This window comes from Mus caroli, chromosome 5 (genome assembly GCF_900094665.2).
Source record: "Mus caroli chromosome 5, CAROLI_EIJ_v1.1, whole genome shotgun sequence".
Taxonomy (NCBI): Eukaryota; Metazoa; Chordata; class Mammalia; order Rodentia; family Muridae; genus Mus; species Mus caroli.
Window position 1 is genome coordinate 128,156,366 of NC_034574.1, and position 22,592 is coordinate 128,178,957.

Below are 22,592 nucleotides of genomic sequence, written 5' to 3' on the forward strand. Positions count from 1 at the left end.
CTGATGCAGTTAACTTCACAACTGAGCTTTGTTTCCCCTCCTGTTTTATGTTTCCAATGCACAAGTGAGTGCAAATAGCTGGAAGGCAGTTTAACTCAGACACACTCAGTAGGCACTAACCCTCGGAATTGTCACCATCTGCTGAATATGGCATTAAGTATTTAAACTTACTATAACAGAAACTCCCAAATCCTAACAGTAACACCCCCTTCAAGATCTTCAAGAAGATATAGGCACAGCAACAAAGGACTTTACCTAGACTGTGGTACACCAACCATGGGGTGAGATGGCCCCAGTACCTTGCCTGCTGCCAGAGAGTTGTCTCATGTTGCCTAAGACAAGGTGAGGCCATCTTCCTACTCCACAGAAAAAAAAAACCCTCTCATCTTCTCGTCCTGATGACTAAGACTTGTCTCTGCCCATGTTGCCATGGAGACCACAGGAATCTGGGACAACTGTCTAGGTAATGGACTATGGACTAATCTCTGCTGTTTTAATTAACATATGGCATTTAGATTATAGTTTATCCTTCTAAGGTTTCTGATCACATTGATAGCTAAAGCTAACTGTAGCTTGGCAGCTAGAGAGCAACCAGATCCTTGCCCCAAGATAATCACCACTGGGTTAGTCCATAGTCAATTCATTAACTAGTTAAGACTACCAGATCTCTTCTCAGAAAAGCAAACAGGTTTGCCTTGCTCACAAATTTTATGTTAAAAAGTAAACAGGTTTGAGATGTAACTTTTTATTTATTTAAAGGAACTCACTTGGCAGTGACTGCCCCCAATAATCAACCACCTGTGCACTGTGGTAAATAATTGGATACAAGAAGATGTAAAGTTTATATAAGGTCTGAGGATATGAAAGTTTTAAGTTATGAGGATATAAAAAATGTTTTAGAGTTTAAGAAGGTGTTTTAAGGTTGGTAAACTAAAAGCCTAAAAGGTGATAAGAAGTGATTTAAAGTACATAAAAGGAATGAAAAGCGCCTGATATTTTCCCTTGCTATGCTACTGTTGTGTTAGGACTTCGATAGTTCAGAGCTTTAACATAATAAGTAAGTTATTAATCCACCGTATGATCCACTATCATAGTTCTAAGCTCAAGAATTTAAGTTTCCATTGGTTGTCTTTTGAGTATAGATTTAAAAGTGTTTCTCATTATGCTAAATTGTACACATTCAGGCTTCTGGAGAGAGGGAAGAAGCCCCCTTCACAGTCTGGAGTCATATGGAAACACCAAGACCAGCTGAGCGTTTTTACCCCTTCTTCTCCAAGGAAGGTCTCTGTTTTCCCTGAGCTCATCTTAAAGAGTGCTCACGCTTTTAACACATATTTCTTTCTGTAAACTTAAAAAGATTCTTTTAAGCTTCAGGAAATCCACTCAGATCCATCTCTCATGGGCCAAATGGACTCCAGATAAGTACCGGGTAAACCAATGGCCCAGGTTTCCCACCTATTGCCTATTCCAGAGGATGGGGTCTCTTCCCTGATGCCAGGCTTTGGCATTCCTCTCCCTTTCAACTACCAAGATCAGGGCCTAAAGTTTCAGATGTACATCTAAGTTTTTTCTTTTTTTTTTCTCCCTAACCTATGTAACTTTATCTTCTGCTTCTAACATGTACAGGTGTTGCAGTATCCTGACAAATCCAGGTGTTTCCTTGAAATCTGCATCCAGGACAGCACCAGGGTGGTCTGTCTGCTTCAACCAGGCCTACACTTTCCTAGCCATAGATATTCTCTCAGATCCTGGACAGGAGTGAAACAGCCAGCTCACCTAGGACTTGACCAGCAGCACTTCAATTTTCTTAGGACCCCAAAGACATCACCCCCAGTCAGCAGAAAGTAGTCTAAAGAACACACCAAAGCCAGGCGTGGTGGCGCGCGCCTTTAATCCCAGCACTCGGGAGGCAGAGGCAGGCGGATTTCTGAGTTCNAGGCCAGCCTGGTCTACAGAGTGAGTTCCAGGACAGCCAGGGCTACACAGAGAAACCCTGTCTCAAAAAACCAAAAAAAAAAAAAAACAAAAAAAAAAAAAACCAAAGAAAAAACCAACCAAACAAAAAGACCACACCAACCTCACCCCTGCCCCACCATCGCCCCTTCTTAGCTCCTCATTTTTAATTAAACAAAAAAGGAAGAATGTTGGCTTACAGGCAATTCTGCTAAGTTCTTCCCAAGGGACCTAGCAATAGCTTAAGTCATCAGCTGTTGCCTGGTGCAGACAGCATATAGAAGGACAGCTCCCCACCCAGTTCTCTCTCTGTTNCCACATGTTCCCAGCTGGTCTTTCTCCACCCCTTTCTGTTCTTCTTGTCCTTCTCTGTCCTCATGGCCCTGCTCCCATCTATCTGCCTCTACCCCTTCTCTAGGCCATCACTCCTTTCCCTTCCCCCTAATAAGCCTCCTTTATACCAGGTCTGTTGGATAGTGTGATATTTCCCAGGAGAATATCTTGGCATGGGCCTGCAAGGTAACCCCCCTGCCGTATTTTCTTTTAAATAATATCCCCACACAAACATTTTGAGTAAAATCAATAGTAGCTGTAACCTAAAGCCATGTGCACATAGTCCATGTCCACGGGGCTGAAGGCAAACTCTGGGAATGGGAGGGGTTCCTCATCATCCCACTCAGAAGGCAAGATGGTCAGTCTTTTGTTTTCTTTTTTTTTTTTGAGACAGGGCTTCTCTATGTAGCCCTGGCTGTCCTGGAACTCACTTTGTAGATCAGGCTGGCCTTGAACTCAGAAATCCGCCTGTCTCTAAGATGGTCATTCTTATTGCTTGAGTCCCTTCTTTCAGGTTCCTGGATACTTTTTATCCAACTAGGTGCTNTGAATCATGTNCTCAATGGCAGGAACCCAAGAAATTAGAAATAGGCTCAGCTGACTTAGTGCTTGCCTAGCAAAAGCAAAGCCCTGGGCTCCATCCTTAGCACCCCATGAGCCAGGCATGCCTGTAATCTCAGAACATGGTCAATAGAAGCAAAAGGATTGGGAATTCAAGGTCATCCTTGGCTACCCAGCAGTTTTGATTCCAGGGTAAGCAAACATTTAATTGTCTCAATGAAGCATAACCTAACAACCCACATAAGACAACTCCACTGAAGCCTAGAAGGGCTGAAATGACTTGGCTAATCTCACAGCCACAGGACTACAATTGGCGATCTGTTTCTCACGTCTGGACCCTGGAATGAAACAGAGGGCATTTCTGCACTTGCTCACTCTGTAGATGAGAAAGGGAGGCTAGCTAGCTTCCGAGATAATAATAGCCACATTGATCCCTCACTTACAAAGAGCATGGAATCCACTAAAGCACATCTCAGCAGGAAGCAGGCTAAGGGCCTCTGACCACTGCCAAGAGAGGATGTGGAAGAGGTGAGGGGCCAAAGACACCCTACAGGGGAAATGCCTTTTCAGGAAAGGGCTATCGTGAAACAGGAGCTACCTGAGCAGAGGTATTTATAGTCAGACAACAAAGGGCTGGCTTCAGAGGCACCTCCTGAGCAGGCAGAAAGGCAGCTCACAGCAGTGCAGAAGATCAAGAGCTGTGTTTAACAGCTTAAGCTGAACAGCCCTCCCTCAGCAACAGGAGTAGGAAGGACAGACTGGCTTGACATCCTGGGGAAAATGAGATTCTACAGTCATCAAAAAACTCGGTGTGAAGATAGGAAGTCAGAAGAATGAATCCCATATTAAGTTTCAAAGCACATTTAAACAAGGTATCTGTCTGGGATGCCAACACCTAACTGGATGCACAGAGTATCTTCACAGACTGCATGCTGGTTCTGAGGGCTTCCTCTTTCTCTGGAAAAAGAGATCAAATAGACTCCCCAGATAAATTCAGTCATACACTACAAACACCAAACAATTACGATCATCTCCGGACTTCCTTGGTAACTGGCCTGGGGCCTAGATATTGGGGGGCTGTTCTGAAACACTGTTGTCCCAAGACCTCTGAGGCCCGTTGCTCCTGTGCTCTCTCAGCTGACTCCTGACCCAGGACCAAATTCCTGGATCTTGGCTTCCAATACCTTCTCCACAGCCTGCCCCACTTCCACACAGGCCTCCTGTGACTTCCCAGAAAACATGTTTTTTTAAAAATCCCATTAAGATACTCTTTCCCCTGGAGCTGTAGAGACAGCTTAAAGAACCCAGTTGTCGGGGCTGGTGAGATGGCTCAGTGGGTAGGAGCACCCGACTGCTCTTCCGAAGGTCCAGAGTTCAAATCCCAGCAACCACATGGTGGCTCACAACCATCCGTAACGAGGTCTGGCACCCTCTTCTGGAGTGTCTGAAGACAGCTACAGTGTACTTACATATAATAAATAAATAAATCTTTAAANAAAAAAAAAGAACCCAGTTGTCATGTGAAAGCCAAGCACAGGGCTGAGCATGATACCTTTAATCACAGTATTCACGAGGATTTCTTTGAGTTCAAAGCTGGCCAGGGCTACACAGTGAGATCCCGTCTTGGAAAAACAAAAACAAAAACAAAATTAAAAAAAAAAAAACCCAACAACAACAGCAAAATGCAAATCCAATCAACGGGAGAGCCAATTGTGTTATAACCCCAATGCTGGGCTGGGGGTGTGAAACCAGCAAGATCCCTTAGCCTGCTGACCAGCAACCTAAGCAAACTGGCAAGCTTCATGTTCACTAAGAGGTCTTGTTCAAAAAAGGTGCAGGGATGTGATAAAAGAAGCCACCTAGTGTTGACCTCGGTTTATCTTGTATGCATATACATACAGATACGCTTTTATCAGGGTCAGCTGGCCACACAGCTCAATCCTTTTGTTTCGTGTGTACGTGTGCCTCCATGTCACTGAATATATGTTAGTCAGAGGACAGCCCATGGGTGTCAGATCTATCCTTTTACCATGTGTATTTGGGGACTGAACTCAGGTTATTAGGCTTGACAGCAAGTACCTTTACCCACTGAGTTACCTTGTCAGTCCCTAGCTCAATCCTTTTAATTCTGTGGCCCAAAGGCTTTGGCTTCCCTTAAGAATGGAAAACAGGAGCCGGGCGTGGTGGCACACGAGGATTTCTGAGTTCGAGGTCAACCTGGTCTACAGAGTGGGTTACAGGACAGCCAGGTGATACAGGGAAACCCTGTCTTGAAAAAAACGAAAAAAAAAAAAAAAAGAATGGAGAGCAGGTCTGGAGAGATGGCTCAGAGGTTAACAGCACTGGCTGCTCTTCCAGAGGCCCTGAGTTCAATTCCCAGCAACCACATGGTTGGTGACTCACAACCATCTGTAATGGGATCTGATGCCCTTTTCTGGTGTGTCTGAAGACAGCTACAGTGCATGCATATGAATAAAAATTTTTTNAAAAAATCTATAAAAAAGAATGGAGAGCAGAGAAGAGAGCTTGCTTCACATTTAACACAAGAGGGGACACAGTGGCCACATTCCAACTTACATTACGCCCAACAAAAGCAATCCCAGTGCTCATACACCCACACCAAGACTCCACAGGGGAAAGATACAGAATTAAGAGCTTCATCCTTCCCCAGCCTATGAGACTAAAATGCTCATCTCTTTCCCATACCAATGCTGGGCGAGCTAAGNGGGTTTACAGCCACCATGGAGCACTCAGNCATGGAAGAATGCTTGGATGCAGGAAGATCTGTGAGGAAGCCCTTTATCCTGACCCCCACCACAAACCACAAACAGACCTCTGCTTTTNCCCACAGGTCATCAGTCCCTGTCCCTGGAACTACACTGAAAATAAGAAAAATTATCTGACCTTTCCCAATTGGTATTTAGTGATTATATTCACAGAGAAACCAGCTCAGCTATAAACAAAAACAAAAACAAACACACAAAAATCCTAGAGATGGGAAAGGTAGGCCATTTTCATTTTTCACAGCTATCTGTAACTCAGGGCACCGAAAGCACTGCCCACACCTGGTACAGACTCATGCAGGCAAAGCATCCAGACACATAAAGTGGGGGAGGCGAGTAGGGGAGGAGAAGCAATATGGCTCAGCAGGTAANAGGCCATCAAGCCTTACTTGTGACAGAAAAGTCGAAACACATAGACAGAAAACATCCCAGAAAATTTGTAAAGAATGGTCCTTACCTCCCAGATAGAGGACTTAGGGGAATGCGGGAGGATGAACCATCTACTGAGAGCTGACATGCACTCAGCAGTGCCAGGGGTTAGGGGCTGTGACAGAAAGAAGTGCATGGGAATGAATGTCTGAGTGTCATTCTTTTTTCCCCTTCAAGACAGTGCTTCCTCTGTAAAACCCTGACTGTCCTGGAGACTGCTCTGCACATCAGGCAGTTTGTAAAGTGTTGTCCCCCTTTACCTGCCTGTCACATGAGAACAGATCTTAAATCTGGCCTAGGACCATTTCCTCTGCCCAGTCCTGTCAGACCAATGTCTGTTAAGCCCTAGGCCATGAGGGGAAGCGTGTGCTTTGTTTCTAGCAGTGATGGATGGTCAGAGTAGCATGTGAAACTCCATGTTTGGGATATTGACTTAGGAGTAATGGCAAATGCCATAGCCATATTGGTAGGTAGGACAAAGGACACCTTGCCTATTAAAGAGATGCTCCTGAGGGTCACAGCCCAAAGGAATCACTAAGGGAAGGTGAAGGTGCAGTTAACGAGAGTGTCTGGGAGTGGTGGCTCTCTCCTAGAGATAGAGACTAATAAGTTAGGTGTAAATTTGGGGCTGTTCTAAGGAGAAGGAACATTCTTCTCTCACCCTAAAGTCTATGCTCAGTTAGTTTTATGCTAACTCAAGGGTAAAGACCTACTAAAACATTCCTTGGACAGAAAAAGGTTAACATGGTAAAGTAGGTTTTTCAGTACACATCTGAAAGCCTAGCGCTTGGGAGGCAGCTGCAGGAGACTTGCAAGTTCCAGCCTGGGCAGGCTATATATGGAGACTCTCCCCCTCCATCTCTTTCAGACAGCGTTTCCTCTGTGAAGCCCTGTCTGTCCTGAAACTTGCTCAGTAGATCAGGCTGGCCTTGAAGGCATGCCCCACACCTGCCTATAGCTCTACCTTAAAAATACACAAACAGGGCTAGGGAGCAAGTTGGTAAAGCATTCACCTTGTAAGCATTCAATCCCCAGAACCTACATTAAAAAAGTCCAGAATGGTTGCATATGCCTGTAATCCTATTGCTGTAAAGATGATGTAAAGCAGGCCCCTGGGGCTCACTGGAAGCCACTCTATCCTAACTGTGAAACTCCAGGCCCATGAAAGATCTTGTCTCAAATAAAATGATGGGTGCCACCTGAGGCTGAACTGTGGCCCTCACACTATGTGAACCTACACATACAAATATACATGCAAACATTTTCATAGTTGTTTCCTATCTTATGCAGTCAATGTCCAAAGTTGCTCTAAGGTACTAGAAAAGGAAAGGAACAAGAAAAGGAATTCAGGTAATAGTTGCTTTGGCTGAGGAAATAAAAGAGGCTATGATGCCAGCTGGGCCTCAGCTTACAGAATCAACCATCTTACAGACTGCTATGAAAATCCAAATTTCCAGGAGGGAAGTTCTACAAAAAGGATGAGGAGATATGGGAATGGGTATGCCTCAGTCACAGTGTGTGTCTATGTCAGAAAATCCATTTTGTCCTTCTACCTCGTGGGTCCTGGGGAGCAAACTCAAGGTATCAGGCTTGGCCACAAGCCTCTCTGTGTGCTGAGCCGCTCACTGGCCCACAGAGCTTTAATGCAGATGCACTTGGCTAGTGAACTGCTTCCCTGAGGTCAGGAAGCTTGGAACCCTCAAGTTGGAGAGTGGAGACAGGAAGATCCCGGGGCTCAATAGGCAGCTAGCAGAGCTGAAGTGGCATGTTCCAGGTTCAATGAAAGACTGTCTTCAAAAAACAAGGTAGAGCTGGGTGTGGTGGCACCTTAAATCCTAGCACTGGGGAAGCAGAGGCACAGGCAGATGATCTCTGTGAGTTAAGGCCAGCCTGGTCTACAAAGCAAGTTCCAGGACACTCAGGGATGTTACACAGAGAAACCCCATCTAGAAAAACAAAACAATCAATCAAAAAGTAGAGTGTGGCCTGGTAGAGCACACCTTTACTCTCAGAGCCTGGAAGACAGAGACAGGTGGTCAGTCTGGTTTATAGAGAGACTCAGGTCCACCAGGTCTACATAGTAAGAGAACTTAAAAAATGGGTGGGAGAGTTGGAGAGCAATTGAAGAAGATCCTTGATGTTGGTTGTTGACTTTTAGCTTCCACATGAGCTGTGTGCGTGAGAGACCCCGGGGGTGGGGGTTGGGGGGAGACGCTGAGACCAGTATGATACAGACAATACAGGCCAACAGTACAGTTCATTTGGTGGAAAGGGCAATTAGGAGTTTCAGGAAAAGCCTAAGTTATAAAAATGATCCACACACAGACAGTTACCATTAGTCTCGCCTGGAGCAGTGCACAGAACACATTCTTTCTGGGAGTAAAGGCATCAGAGTCACTGGGCTCATCATCCTGGAAGAGTGTCTGACAGTGGGAATGCAGGTAGTAAGGGAGGAAGAGACAGTACCAAGGCTTATGATGTGTTAACAAGGCCGCAGTCAACACTCCCAGGATCACAGGATCAGAGGTGAGGAGGACACAACATCTGCTCCAACACAGGAAGTGACTGGGACCAGCTGGACTCAGGCACCCAGGAATTCTGCTGGACCAGTGACACAAGTTCCTTCCTGTCTGGGCCAGTGCCCTGAGCAGACCTTGAGCATGAACTCCACAGCCAGTTCCATAACACCCAAAGAAATCTCCACTCCCTCCCAGTTCCATAACACCCAGAGGAATCTCCACTCCCTCCCAGTTCTATAACACCCAGAGGAATCTCCACTCCCTCCCAGGTACTTTAACATAGCATTAGAGGTATCCTGAGCAGACCTTGGGCGCAAACTCCGCAGTCAGTCCCACAATACCCCCAAGTTGTTCCACTCCTAGGCGCTCTAACATGCCCAGGATCACAGGAGCTTGGTCACACCAGGATCTCAGGGTCCCACAGGCAACTTGACTCACAGGAGCTCTGACACACCCAGGATCTCAGGATCCCAGGATCCCAGAATCACACAGACAGCTGAATTCTGAAGAGTTCTGAAACAACCAGGATCACAGAAAGGACAGGTTCCAGGCAGATATAGCACAGGCAGGTAGCACTAGAGATAATCAGATGGCAGAAGGCAAGTTACTTGGCATCATCCGAACCCAATTCTCCCACCGTAGCAAGTCCTGGATATACCATCACACCGGAAAAGCAATATTCAGATCTAAAATCACTTCTCATGATGCTGATAGAGAACTTTAAGAAGGATATAAATAAACTCCCTTAAAGAAATACAGGAGAACAGAGGTAAATAGCTAGAAGTCCTTAAAGAGGAAACACAAAAATCCCTTAAAGAATTACAGGAAAACACACTCAAACAAGCGAAGAAAACTAACAATGCCCTCCAGGATCACAAAATGGAACTAGAAACAATAAAGAAATCACTAACTCTAGAGTTAGAAAACCTAGGAAAGAGATCAGGAGTCACAGATGCAAGCATCAGCAACAGAATACAAGAGANNGAAGAGAGAATCTCAGGGGCAGAAGATACCATAGAAAACATTGACACAACTGTCAAAAAAATGCAAAATGCAAAAAGCGCCTAACCCAAAACATCCAAGAAATCCAGGATACAATGAGAAGACNAAACCTAAGGANAANAGGTATAGAAGAGAGTGAAGATTCCCAACTTAAAGGGCCAGTAAATACCTTCAACAAAATCATAGAAGAAAACGTCCCTAACCTAGAGAAAGACATGCCATGAACATACAAGAAGCCAACAGAACTCCAAATAGACTGGACCAGAAAAGAAATTCCTCCTGTCACATAATAATCAAACCACCAAATGCACTAAACAAAGAAAGANCTNTAAAGGNAGTAAGGGAAAAAGGTCAAGTAGCATATAAAGGCAGCCTATCAGAATTACACCAGACTTCTCTCCAGAGACCATGAAAGCCAGAAGATCCTGGGCAGATGTCATACAGACCCTAAGAGAACACAAATGACATCCCAGGCTACTGTGCCCAGCAAAACTCTCAATTACCATAGATGGAGAAAACAAGATGTTCCATGACAAAACCAAANTCACACAGTATCTTTCCACAAATCCAGCCCTACAAAGGATAACAGATGGAAAACACCAACACGAGGAAGGAAACTACACCCTAGAAAAAAGCAAGAAAGTAATCTTTCAACAAACCCAAAAGAAGACAGCCACCTCTAACAACAAAACTAACAGGAAGTTAAGAGTCACTTTTCCTTAATATCTCAGTATCAATAGACTCAGTGCCCCAATAAAGAGACATAGACTAACAGACTGGATCCGTAAGCAGTACCCAGNATTTTGCTGCACAGAGGAAATGCACCTCAGTGACAAAGGCGGACACTGCCTCAGAATAAAAGGTTGGAAAACAATTTCCCAAGCAAATGGTCCCAGGAAACAAGCTGGAGTAGCCCGTCTAATATCGAATAAAATCAACTTTCATCCAAAAGTTATCAAAAAAGATAAGGAAGGACACTTCATACTGGTCAAAGGAAAACTCTACCAAGATGAACTTTCAATTCTGAATATCTATGCTCCAAATGCAAGGACACCACACTCATACAAGAAACTTTACTAAAGCTCAAAGACACATTGCACCCCGTACAGTAATAGTGGGAGACTTCAACACCCCACTCTCAGCAATGGACAGATCATGGAAAGAGAAATTAAGCAGAGACACGGTGAAACTAATTGAAGTTACGAACCAAATGGATCTAACAGATATCTATAGAACATTTCATCCTAAAGCAAAAGAATATACCTTCTTCTCAGCACCTCACGGTACCTTCTCCAAAATTGACCATATAATCAGTCACAAGACAGGCCTCAACAGATACAAGAAGATTGAAATAATCCTATGCACCCATATTAGGTTACTACGGACTAAGGCTGATCTTAAAAATCCAACAAAAACAATGGAAAGCACACATATACACAGAAGCTGAATAACGCTCTACTCAAGGATAACTTGGTCAAGAAAGAAATAAAGAAAAAAAAAGGCTTTTTAGAATTTAATGACAATGAAGACATGTTATACCCAAACTTATGGGACACAATGAAAGCAGTGGTAAGAGGAAAACTCATAGCTCTGAGTGCCTCCAAAAAGAAGCTGGAGAGAGCTTACACTAGCAGCTTGACAGCACACCTGAAAGCTTGAGAACAAAAAGAAGCAAATACACCCAAGAGGAGTACACAGCAGGAATTAATCAAACTCAGCTGAAATCAACCAAATAGAAACAAAAAGAACTATACAAATCAACAAAACCAGGAGCTGATTATTTTAGAAAAATCAACAAGATAGAGAAACCCTTAACCAGACTAAGCAGAGGGCACAGAGACAGTATCCAAATTAATAAAATCAGAAATGAAAAGGGAGGCATAACAACAAAATATATTTTTAAATAATTATACTGTTTGTTGAATATTAACAGTTGAAAATATCAAAATTGTGTTCTACAAATATAATAGAAATATTATTGATAATTTTTCTCACTGTGCTCAAAATTAGCATTTTCTTAATGTTTAACTTCAAAGATTTTTTGCTATCTTGAAATTTTTAAAATATACTTACTGATAAAAAAATTTCTCTTCTAGAAACACCAATAATCTTTTTAAAGTAAACTTATAGTTAGACAATGTACACAGATATATATATGTGTTTTATATACCCTCTATGTCAGGTGGTATCATATAAGGGCTTTTGAATATATTTCTTAATGATCCATTTTTAATGTTTTATCTCTTTTACTATGCTTAATTCTCAAAGAATATTTTCTATGTTTTGAAACAATTTAGTATTCAACATTAGATATAGGGTCTTCAGTTATGGATAGTATTAAATGTTCATTAATGCTATTTTTAGGGTATGAAATGATGTGAGTATTTTTATGTATTATTTGATTTTCAAAATACTCAATATTATTAATATGTTTGATGTATAAAATGCATTTAAATAATAAAAATTTTAAAAAAAGGAAAAAAAGAAAATGGCCATAGTCCCAAACAGATAAACTAAAAAATGACAATGTGGGTTTGGGAAGATGGTTCAGTGGTTACAACAAACAAAACCTTATGGTGCTTGTGAGTGTCATTTCCTAGAGTGCTGGCTTACAGTTCTGCTAGACTCCTCCCATCCACCTAGCAACAGTTGTGTCATCATCTGCCACCATTACTACCTTTGCCACCAGCTGGCAGTAATAAGAGGTCTGTTTGCTATTCCAGCCCCCCTTGTTTCTGTCCCTCTCTCTACTTACTCCTTCCTTTTCTCTCTTCCCCTCTCTCTACCCACTTCTCTCTCTCTCCCTTCTCACTCTGTCTTTCTCTCTGGTCCCACATGTTCCCAGCTGGCCTCTCTTTTTCTCTTTCAGCCCCCCTCCCCCCTTCTTCAAGTCCTCACTCCCTTTCTCCCACAGTAAACCTCCCTTCTATCAGGTCTGTCGCATGGTGTGATTCCTCAGGAGGACACCTTGGCATGGGCCTGCTAGGTACCCACTTACCCCTCTGCTGCCTCCACATTATATATATATCATAACATGGAGTCCACATGATTTCGAGAGGCAGGGGCAGAGAGGCAGAGGCAGGTGGATCTTTGCTGGTCTGCACAGCGAATTCTAGGACAGCCAGGTGATCCTGTCTCAACAAAACAAAACAAAACAAAACAAAGCTATGGTACTTAGAATGAGAATGGCCCCCACAGACTCATATATTTGAGTGCTTGGTCCCCAATTGGTAAAACTGTTTGGGAAAAATTAGATGTGGCCTAATGGAAGAAGTCCCTCGCTGTGGGGATAGGCTTTGAGGTCTCAGCAGACTCACAGCATCCCTAGTTATGCACATACTCTCAGTCTGTCTTTTACGTGTTTCCTGCTTGTGGATCACAATGCTGAGCTCTAGCCAGGCAGTGGTAGTACACACCTAAAGGATTAAAATCCCAGCACCGGAGAAGCAGAGGTGGGCGGATTTCTGATTTTGAGACCAGTGTAGTCTACAGAGTGAGTTCCAGTATAGCCAGGCTATAACCCTGTCTCGAAAAACCAAAAAAACAAAACAAAACAAAACAAAAACCCAAAAAAGTTGTGAGTCCTCAGCTACTGTAGCACCACCCCTGCCTGCCACTTGCTCCCCACCATGATGGTTATGAACTCTAAAACTTCTCAAACTGTAAGCCCCAAATAACCTCTTCCTTAAGTCACTTTAGTTTAGAAAACAACAAACAAGTAGAATCACTGGCCAGTGGGCAGGCAAGACAGTCCAGTGGGTAAAGGCACCTGTAGTGAAAGTGTGATGACCTCAGTTCAATCTCCAGAACCCACTGGGAGACATTTGCAAAAGACATACACCCAGAGACAGGCGGGGGGGGGGCGAGGAGGGAACATGCAGCCACACAGATCCTTACACACACAGATCTGGGAAACAGATGTCATATGTCTCTACTAAATGTGACAAGAGCCAAATCACAAGAGGTCCTCTGGTTGCAGCTTAGTTCAGAAGTTCCCCTGCAAGACTCAAGAGGATGGAGTCAAAAGTCACCCCTGCAAAGGCACTAGCAGGAGCATCTGCCAAGCAGAACCTGCCTGAGCACATGGATGAACGGGCCTTTCACGACCCCTCCTCTCAAGCCCTGTTTTTGCAGATACAAGGGACAATAAGGGCAGGATTTACCAGCGGAGCCAGCCCAGCAGCTGCTTCCTCCTTCCTCCTTTAACCTCTCTCAGGAGAGTGGGACTTGAGACCTGCTTAAATGGGTGTTTAAGGAGGTGAATTTGTTCCCATTAGTTTTCTTAAGTGATAGCAGAACACACTGAAAGGTTATTTGGGTACTTGTAGGGACACTCTGCCCAGTGCTTGCTCAACCACAAGCTGCTGTTGGCTGACAGCAATGCCATGTTCTGCTCCTTCAGCTCTCCCTATCTTCAAACTTTGAATTCTAGTAGCAGAACTGAAAAAGCACAACCCAGCCCAATTCCTTGACACAGGGATTTTGCCTTCTTTAGTAATGTGTTAGAGGTAAATTGAGGTTGGAATCTTCCTAGTTCTTGGGAAAGCCTAGATTAGAAAAAGCCTGAGATTTTCAGTAACAGAGCACTTGTCTACATTTGCCTAGCATATGTGATGTGGTGTTGCTGTGTTCATCCCTCAGCAAACCCCCCTGCCCTCCCCCCACACACACCTGGCCTGCAGCTAGACATAATGGTGTACTACTCTTTTTTTGTACTCACTCTGTAGACCAGGCTGGCCTGGAACTCACAAATATCTACCTGCCTCTGCCTCCTGAGTGCTTAACCCTACCACTCTTGAGGGACACACACACACACACACACACACACACACACACACACACACGCATGCCAGGCTGAGCATGCAGCTTGGTGGGCAGAGTGCTTGCCTACTGGGCTCACAGGCTCGGGTTCCACACCTAGTACTACATTACTCAGACTCTGATGATGGCACACGTCTGTAACTTTAGTACTCAGCTCATAGAGTCAAGGTCATGCTAAGATACATAGTGAATTCCAGGCCAGCCTCGACTACATGCAATTATCTCCAAAACATAGTAACAAAGAAACACAATTTTCCTCTTTCAAGTCCAGCTAAAGTGTCACACTAATGACTTCAGTTCTAAGAAACTTTGAGGAAGAGTTTAATTTCACAAACTATGAAAAAGTTTTTGAATGGGAGAGCTCAGGACCTCCCAAACATGAATGTAAGCTCCAAGAGCCCCTCCTCCAGTGACCCACTCTGTGGGAAGCCCCCATGGTGGATTCTGTCCTATGCTGTTCTCAGTGGCGAGCGAGAGCCACTGCTCCCCAAGCCTTGGTGAGAAGGAGCATTTCCCAATGGACAGAACCCTGAATCTTTGACGAGNGCCCAGCCGTCTGAGTACCTTCAGTTTCCTCCCACTGAAGATCTGCTTCCACAGGGAGCAAACATCCGGTGACACATCTCTCTCTCTCTATCCACATAGTCCCTGTAGTGGCTGTGGAGAGAAAGGCAAGTTTTGTAAGTTTGTAAGAGGTGACATCTGGTGGCTGGAATTCTCTGGTTACAGCCACTAAAAAGTCAGCATTGGCTATCAGTCAATGAAGAAAGATAACACTGGAGAGATGCCTGGGCAGACAAGGCTAAGCCCACTGGCAAAGGTCCTGGACACAAGGCCATCATTTGGAAAGATAGCAGCTGGGAAGGCAAAAACTACTGTTAGTGGGCTCAGGCCAAGACCTGCTAAATGACCCTTTTCTTACATGTTGTCGAACTCATTTTGACATCTTTCCTCCTAAAAAATGGTCAGATTGCCCCAAAATTCATTATCTAACCTGAGGATACTTTCCATACCAGACAGGAAGCAGCAAAGAGACTGCATCCAAATAAAAATGATGCACACACAACAGCAATGGTGACGGAATGCTTGACCTTAAGGAGAGAAACTTAGGAGACAAATACATGGGGAAAATGGTGGCTATCCTAGAACTTATGGGAAGACATTTTCAGGTTCTCTACAACAAACACAGCTTCTCTAAGCAGAAAAAGTGACATTTTTATAAATCTTTTTTCTTTTTTATAATTACATTTATTAATGTGTGTGCTGGGGGAGGGGTGTCTGTGAAGTTCAGAGAAAAACTTGCAGAAATCAGTCTTCTCCTCCTATCATATGGGTTCTAAGAATGAACACTCAGGTCAGAAGACTTTACCCACTGAATTATCTTTTCCTCACTTGAATGAGTCATACAGAAGCAGCTCATTTGTGGTTCTAAAAAGATTCATCAGGAACAAGGAGTCTCAAGAGATTTTGAGGATAGGTAGAATCTTTTTTTTTTTTTTGGATTTTTCGAGACAGGGTTTCTCTGTGTAGCCCTGGCTGTCCTGGAACTCACTCTGTAGACCAGGCTGGCCTCGAACTCAGAAATCCGCCTACCTCTGCCTCCCAAATGTTGGGATTAAAGGCATGTGCCACCACTGCCCGGTGGATAGGTAGAATCTTAAGTACAGTTTTGTTTTGTTTTTACAATTAATTAATTTTGGTTTTTAAAGGCAAGGTGCATCCCTGGCTGTCCTAGAACTCACTCTATAGACAAGGATAGCTTTGAAATCAGAGATCTACCTGCCTCTGCCTCCTGATTGTTGGGATTCAAGACTTACTTTATTATGGGAGATCTAAAAAGGATTTTGTACATTTATTTATTCTGTACATGTGTATACTATGCATGGAGGTCAGAGGACAATTTGCAGGCCAGTTCTCTCCTTCCACTATGTAGATCCTAGGGATCAGAAAGGCTGACACTCTAAGCTCACCAACCTTTTGGGTTTTGAACCTAAAAGGGTATAGAATGCCTTACTCAGACCCTAGAAGGTCTGCCATTTGTAGTCTTCTTGCCTGGAGACTACAGACATAGCTCAGTTGGGAAACTGAGGACCCAAATTTGGATCCTCAGCACCATGTGAGAACCAGGCCCATTGGGTAGAAATGCGTCTATAGTTCCAGCATGGGGTGGGGTGGGGAATGGACCTACAGACCAGCCACCAGCCCAATCTAACTATTGGACCCCAGGCACACACTCTAGGTTGTTTTCTGGCCTACACACACTCTTGCAAATATACACAAAAGAGTTGCATGGGCTGACTTCTCTAGGGAGAGTGATCTTCAGGGTGGCACAACAGGAAGGAGGGAGATGCTCAGAAGTGAAGCTTCCTCACACACGAACAGTCAGTGTAGGACAATGAGCGATGGGCTGTGCAGGGGAGATGGCTGCTCTGAGCCAGTCTGGGGCAGCATTCCTTGCCTGCACTCTATCCAGATGGCTGGCTGGACTGTAAGTCTCACAGCCATCTCTCAGTGTGCCTCGGGTCACACTTCTGCCCTTGGCTCTCACCTGGACAGCTTTTTCAGCTCATTATTGATGTCATGGTTGCAGGGCTGCTCTTTCTGAGCTCGCACTAGAAAATCCCGGGCCCGCTCATACTCAGTTAGGAGGAGGCAAGCCTGTGAAGAAAGGACAAGACATTTGTGGTAGTAGCCCAAGTGAGACCTCTGCTCTGTGTAGGAGTGCACATGTAGATGGAGACCAGAGGTAAGCCTGGCTTCCTTCCTTGGAGTAGCCCACCTTACTTTTCAACATAAAGTCCTCCTTTGGGACCCAGGACTCCCCAGTTCATCTAGGCTGACTAGCCAGTGAACCCAAAGATCTACCTGTCTCTGCCCCCCCACCCCAGTGCTGGAGTCCAGCATTGTGGGTTCTAGAGAATGCCTGGCAAGCACTTTACTGAGTTGCTGTGCCAGCCCCTCTTCCCACTACCCTTGACTCACCTGTCCACACCTGAAGAGGGCCTTGGCGTTCCTTTTGTCTATGAGCAGAGCCTGCTCCCCATAGCGCAGGGCCATGGCAGGTCGGTCTAGCTTCAGGTACACAAAGGAGAGGTTAAGGAGGACTAGAAGCACGGCAGATTCTACCAAGTGCCGCTCCTCACAGATGGCCAATCGTCGGTGGAGCAGCAGCAAGGCCTGGAGAGAGGAGGGAAGGCAAAGGGTCAAGAGGGACAGTCTTACATCCCTACAAGTCACACACAACTACTGATCTACAAAAGAACTCAACTAGTTCATAAAACATATCACTGATATAGTAAAGTCAGAGGCTTCTTAAGATTCATTTTCATTGTTTTAAATTATGTGTATGTGCTGTGGAAGTCTGAACATGCTTACTCCAGGGAGCAGCCTTGCTAGAGTAGGTGTGGCCTTGTTGGAAGAAGTGTGTCACTATGGGGATGGGCTTTGAGACCTTCCTCCTAGCTGCCTGGAAGACAACAGTCTTTTTCTGTTTGCTTTTGGAACAAGATGTAGAACTCTCAGCTCCTCCTGCGCCATGGCTGCCTGGATGCTGCCAGGCTTCCCACCATGATGATAATGGACTGAACCTTAGAACCTGTAAGCCAGCTCCAATTAAATGTTGTCCTTTATAAGAGTTGCCTTGGGGGCTGGTGAGATGGCTCAGTGGGTAAGAGCACCCGACTGCTCTTCCAAAGGTCCAGAGTTCAAATCCCAGCAACCACATGGTGGCTCACAACCATCCGTAACGAGATCTGGCGCCCTCTTCTGGAGTGTCTGAAGACAGCTACAGTGTACTTACATATAATAAATAAATCTTAAAAAAAAAAAAAAAAAAAAAAAGAGTTGCCTTGGTCATGGTGTCTCTTCATAGCAATGGAAACCATAAGACATGTGCCAAGAGGTGGTGGCGCACACCTTTAATCCCAGCACTCAGGAGGCAGAGCCAAGTAGATCTCTGAGTGCCAGCCTGGTCTACAGACCAAGCTCTAGGACAGTCAGGGATACACAAAGAAACTCTGTCTCAAGAAACTAAATTAAAAAACAAACAAACAAAACGCATAGGATGGGATGTGTACACATGAGTATAATGTCTGTAGAGGCCAGAAGAGGGCATGAGATCTTCCTGGAACTGGAGTTACATGTGATCCTGTGCCTAATGTGAGTACTGGAAACTGAACTCAGGTCCTGTGCAAGAGCAATACATGTTTCTAACCACGGAGGCATCTCTCCAGCCCAGTTTGAAAGATTCTAACAGGAGAAGTCATGCAAACCCCAGTGAGGCAGACAACAATCTGCAGACAACATACTCTATTCTTTTGCCTCAAAAAGAGAAAGGACAATAAACCCACCAGGAGTCAAGGACAAGCTGGAGTCCCAGCACGCACATTGGGTGGCTCACCACTGCCAGTATTCCCATCTATAGGGGGTCCCATACCTCCAGCCTCTATCAGCACCAGCACTCTCAAATGCCAATACTCCTACACAGAAACATACACGTAATTTAAAAAAAACCCTTGGGAGGTGGGGTTTGAGACAGTGTCTCTCTCTCTACAGCCCCGGCTGTCTCAGAACTCACTATGTAGAGCAGGCTGGCCTCGAACTCCCAGAGTTCTGCCTGCTCCTACCTCCCGAGAGCTGGGACTGAAGGTTTGTGCTAACATATCCAGCCTCTGCTTTTCTCAATTTTTTACTTTTTTTAAAAATTTTTTTTAGTTTTATGTGTATGGTTACTTGGCCTATATGTTTATGCTCATGTATGCCTGGTGCCCAGAGATCAGAAAAGGGCATCAGATTCCCTGGAACTGGAGTTATGAGTTACAGATGGCCATGTGGTACTATATGGTGCAGTGAATTTAACTTGGTTCCTATGTAGGAGCACAATGATCCAAACTGCTGAACCATCCTTTCAGTACCCTGTATCTGCTTTTTTGTGGGACAGGGTTTCTCTATATACCCTAGTTGTCTTGGAACTTACTCAACACATAGACCAGGCTGGCACTGACCTCACAGCAATCTGCCTGCTTATGCCTCTCAAGTACTGGGACTAAAGATATGCACCACCATTCTAAACTTCACTTTTTTTAATCTTTGAGATAGGGTCTCATGTAGCCCAGGCTGGCCTCAAACCCACTATGTAGCAAAGAACAACCTCCAATTTCTAATGTTTAATTATGTGTATGCATGTGCATGTGTGTGTATGCATGTGCTTGTGTGTGCCTGTGGAGACCAGAAGACAACCTCAAGTGTCACTCCTCAGGAGCCACTCACTCACCTTGTTCTTTCGGACACAGCCTCTTTGCTGGCCTGAAGCTCGCCAAGGGGATTAGGCTTGCTGGTCAGGGAGTTCCAGGGACCTGCCTGTCTCTGTCTTCCCAGTACTCGGATTACAAGTAGCTACTACCACACCTGGTCCTTTTTTCTTTATTTTAAATATGGATTCTCAGGGTCAAATTCATATCGTAATTCTTTCTTTCAAACTCTGTACCAACTGAGCTATTTCCCCCACCTCCCCAGGATGATAATTATTAAAATATATATGGACATAGGTAAGAAAAAGTGCACAGCTTAATGAAGCTTCATCACTCAGATATACCCAGGAAACAGCACAGAGATCAACATGCAGGCCAGGCATGGTGGTGCACACCTTTCATCCTAGCACTCAGGAGGCAGAGACAGGTGTATCTCTGTTGAGTTCAAGGACAGCCTGGTCTACAAAGCAAGTACTGACCAGCTAAGGTTACACAGTGAGACTCTGTCTTAAACAGACACACAAATAGAATCAACAGACAGAGCCAGGTTTGTGCCTCTTCCTGTAACCCCAGCACTTGAGAGGCTGAGGAAGGACTGCCATGAACCCGAGGCCAGCCTGGGCTATAGAGTGACAGTCTTAAAAAATAAAAAAGGATCAACATACAGAACATTGCCTCACACAGCCCACTCCCAAACTCCCCCTCAGCCACTCCCTTCTACCATAAGGATTTTTTTTTTCTGTATATGTGTATACGTGGGCAGAGGACAATGTCACATGTCCTGCAGTATCACTCTACCCCAGTGGCTCTCAATCTGTGAACTGAAACTCCTTTTGGGGGGTCACCTAACACAACTGGAAAACACATTTACATTACAATTTATAACAGGAGCAAACTGACAGTCATGAAATAGCAACAAAAATAATGTTATGGTTGGGGGTCACCACACGAGGAACTGTATTAAAGGGCTGCGGCATTAGAAGGTTCAGAGGCACTGCTCTACAGTGAGACAAGGTTTCTCACTGAACTTGTAGCCAAGTCTCAGCAATCTCGTTTGGCCTCCCACAATATTGGGATTGAGCATATATGTGGCCATGCCTGGCTTAAAAAACAACAACAACGCTGGGCAGTGCTGGCGCATGCCTTTAATCCCAGCATTTGGTAGGCAGATGCAGGCAGATTTCTGAGTTTGAAGCCAGCCTGGTCTACAGAGAGAGTCCCAGGACAGCCAGGACTACACAGAGAGACCCTGTCTGGAAAAATCAAAAACCAAACCAAAACAAAAACAAAAACAAAAAAAAACCCAAAACCCAACAACAACAACAATAACAACAACAAACCCTTTGTGTGTAAAGGTTTGTGCATGCCTATGTGAATGTCGTGCAGGAACCAATGGAGGTCAGAAGAGGGCATCATATTCCTTAGAACTGGAGTTGTAGGCAGCTGTGAGCCATATGGATGCTGGGACTCAAGCTCTGATCTTCTGGAAGAGCAGTAAGTTCTCTTCACTGTTAAATCATCCTTCCGGCACCCATGCCAGCACTTTATGTGGGCACTGGGATTTGAACCCAGATCCTCATGCTTATGAAGCAAGCATTCTTANTCACTGAACTATCTCCCCAGCCCCTTTCTGCTAAGACAGAGACTAACTAAGAAACCCAAGCAGGCCTGGAACTCACATCCTCCTATGGTCAGCCTCCCAGAGACTGGGATTACAGGCATGAACCACCAGGCCCAGTTTAATGTGACCGTCTTAATGGCTGCCCACGAAGAGTAGCAAAACAGAGGGAGCTTATGCTCTCAGGTTTCTGGGGCTGGAGAGACGGCTCAGAGGTTATGAGCACTGGCTGCTCTTCCAGAAGATCTAGGTTTGAATCGCAGTACCACATGGTATCTCACAAATGTCTGAAATTACATTTCCTGGGGATCAACTCCCAGGGAACAGACATTTTCTTCTGGCCTAGGCATGCCCGTGGTGGGCAGACAGACGACATACAGACTGCACAGCCATACACATAAAAATTTAAAAGCTAAGTTTTCTGGAATGCACACTTCCATAGCATTCTTACCCGCTTGTATCTCACTTTGGCATCACAGAAGCGATTCTGGCGGAAAAGGTAGTTGCCAAACTCCCTCTCAGTTGCTGCTACTTTGAGGACTTTCTGGAGTGGAAACTGTTCTTGCTGCTCCTGAAGAGCAGAGACAAGAGGAACGACATGGAGCCAGAAGCCCCAGTGGCACAGTCATCAACATTTCTCTCTTGGACCATCAACTTACTGCTTGTGTGTGCAGAGGCCACACAGATGCATACTATAATGGCCCCATCTACAGAGCAGCCCAGATGTCAGTGGCTGCTGTGGTCTTTCTCAGATCCCCCGAGAAGCAGAAGGACCCACAGAAACTGAAGGAGACTGCCAAGCCCAGACCAATTACTCAACAAAAATTTGGAAGATCCTAGTTGGCTTAGGGCCCAAGGGGATTCTACATGCTCATGTTGATATCCTGGCTTCATATTAGAACCTCCATAGAACCCTACCCTGAGCCCAGAAATCAGAACCCCAGGTCAGTACAGGAACATGTACACTGTGGAAAGATTTGACAATTGTGAGACATTCACTTGTGGCCCTGACAGTTTAGTGTGTAAGACCAAATCTTGTGGAGGAGCAAAGCCTGCAATGGCTGCACAGCTACCACCACATATCCATGGTCACTGATGGGATTACAAACTCTGTTTCTATGGGCAAGGGAGCTAGAGGTCACACAGGAAAGCCAAGTCAGGGTATGAGACCTGGAGCTCTAATCCCATTTTCCCTGAGGCTGTCTCAGTTTGCTTCTCATGTCATGGCTAGCCTATCAAGTTAATAAAAGCCTTTCTCTCTCTCTCTCTCTCTCTCTCTCTCTCTCTCTCTCTCTCTCTCTCCCCCTCCCTCCCTCCCTCCCTC

General features: G+C 44.9%; 1 protein-coding gene across 8 annotated transcripts in view; it reads right to left on the minus strand.

The window, feature by feature from the left end:
• The window catches only part of Fkbp6 (FKBP prolyl isomerase 6), a 62,161-nt gene that overhangs the window by 33,226 nt on the left and 6,343 nt on the right, over positions 1-22,592 (minus strand). For 5 of the 8 annotated variants that reach the window (XM_021163151.1, XM_021163148.1, XM_021163147.1 and 2 more), the window contains 4 exons: positions 21,720-21,839; positions 17,384-17,578; positions 16,950-17,059; positions 14,966-15,058 (listed from right to left, as the gene is read on the minus strand). In XM_021163151.1, the coding sequence (XP_021018810.1) occupies positions 14,968-15,058; positions 16,950-17,059; positions 17,384-17,578; positions 21,720-21,839 (516 nt within the window). In that variant the 3' untranslated portion in view covers positions 14,966-14,967. Of the gene's footprint in view, positions 1-14,701; positions 15,059-16,949; positions 17,060-17,383; positions 17,579-21,719; positions 21,840-22,592 lie in introns of those variants that run through there. The other 3 variants (XM_021163152.1, XM_021163154.1, XM_021163155.1) reach the window with 2 other exon arrangements.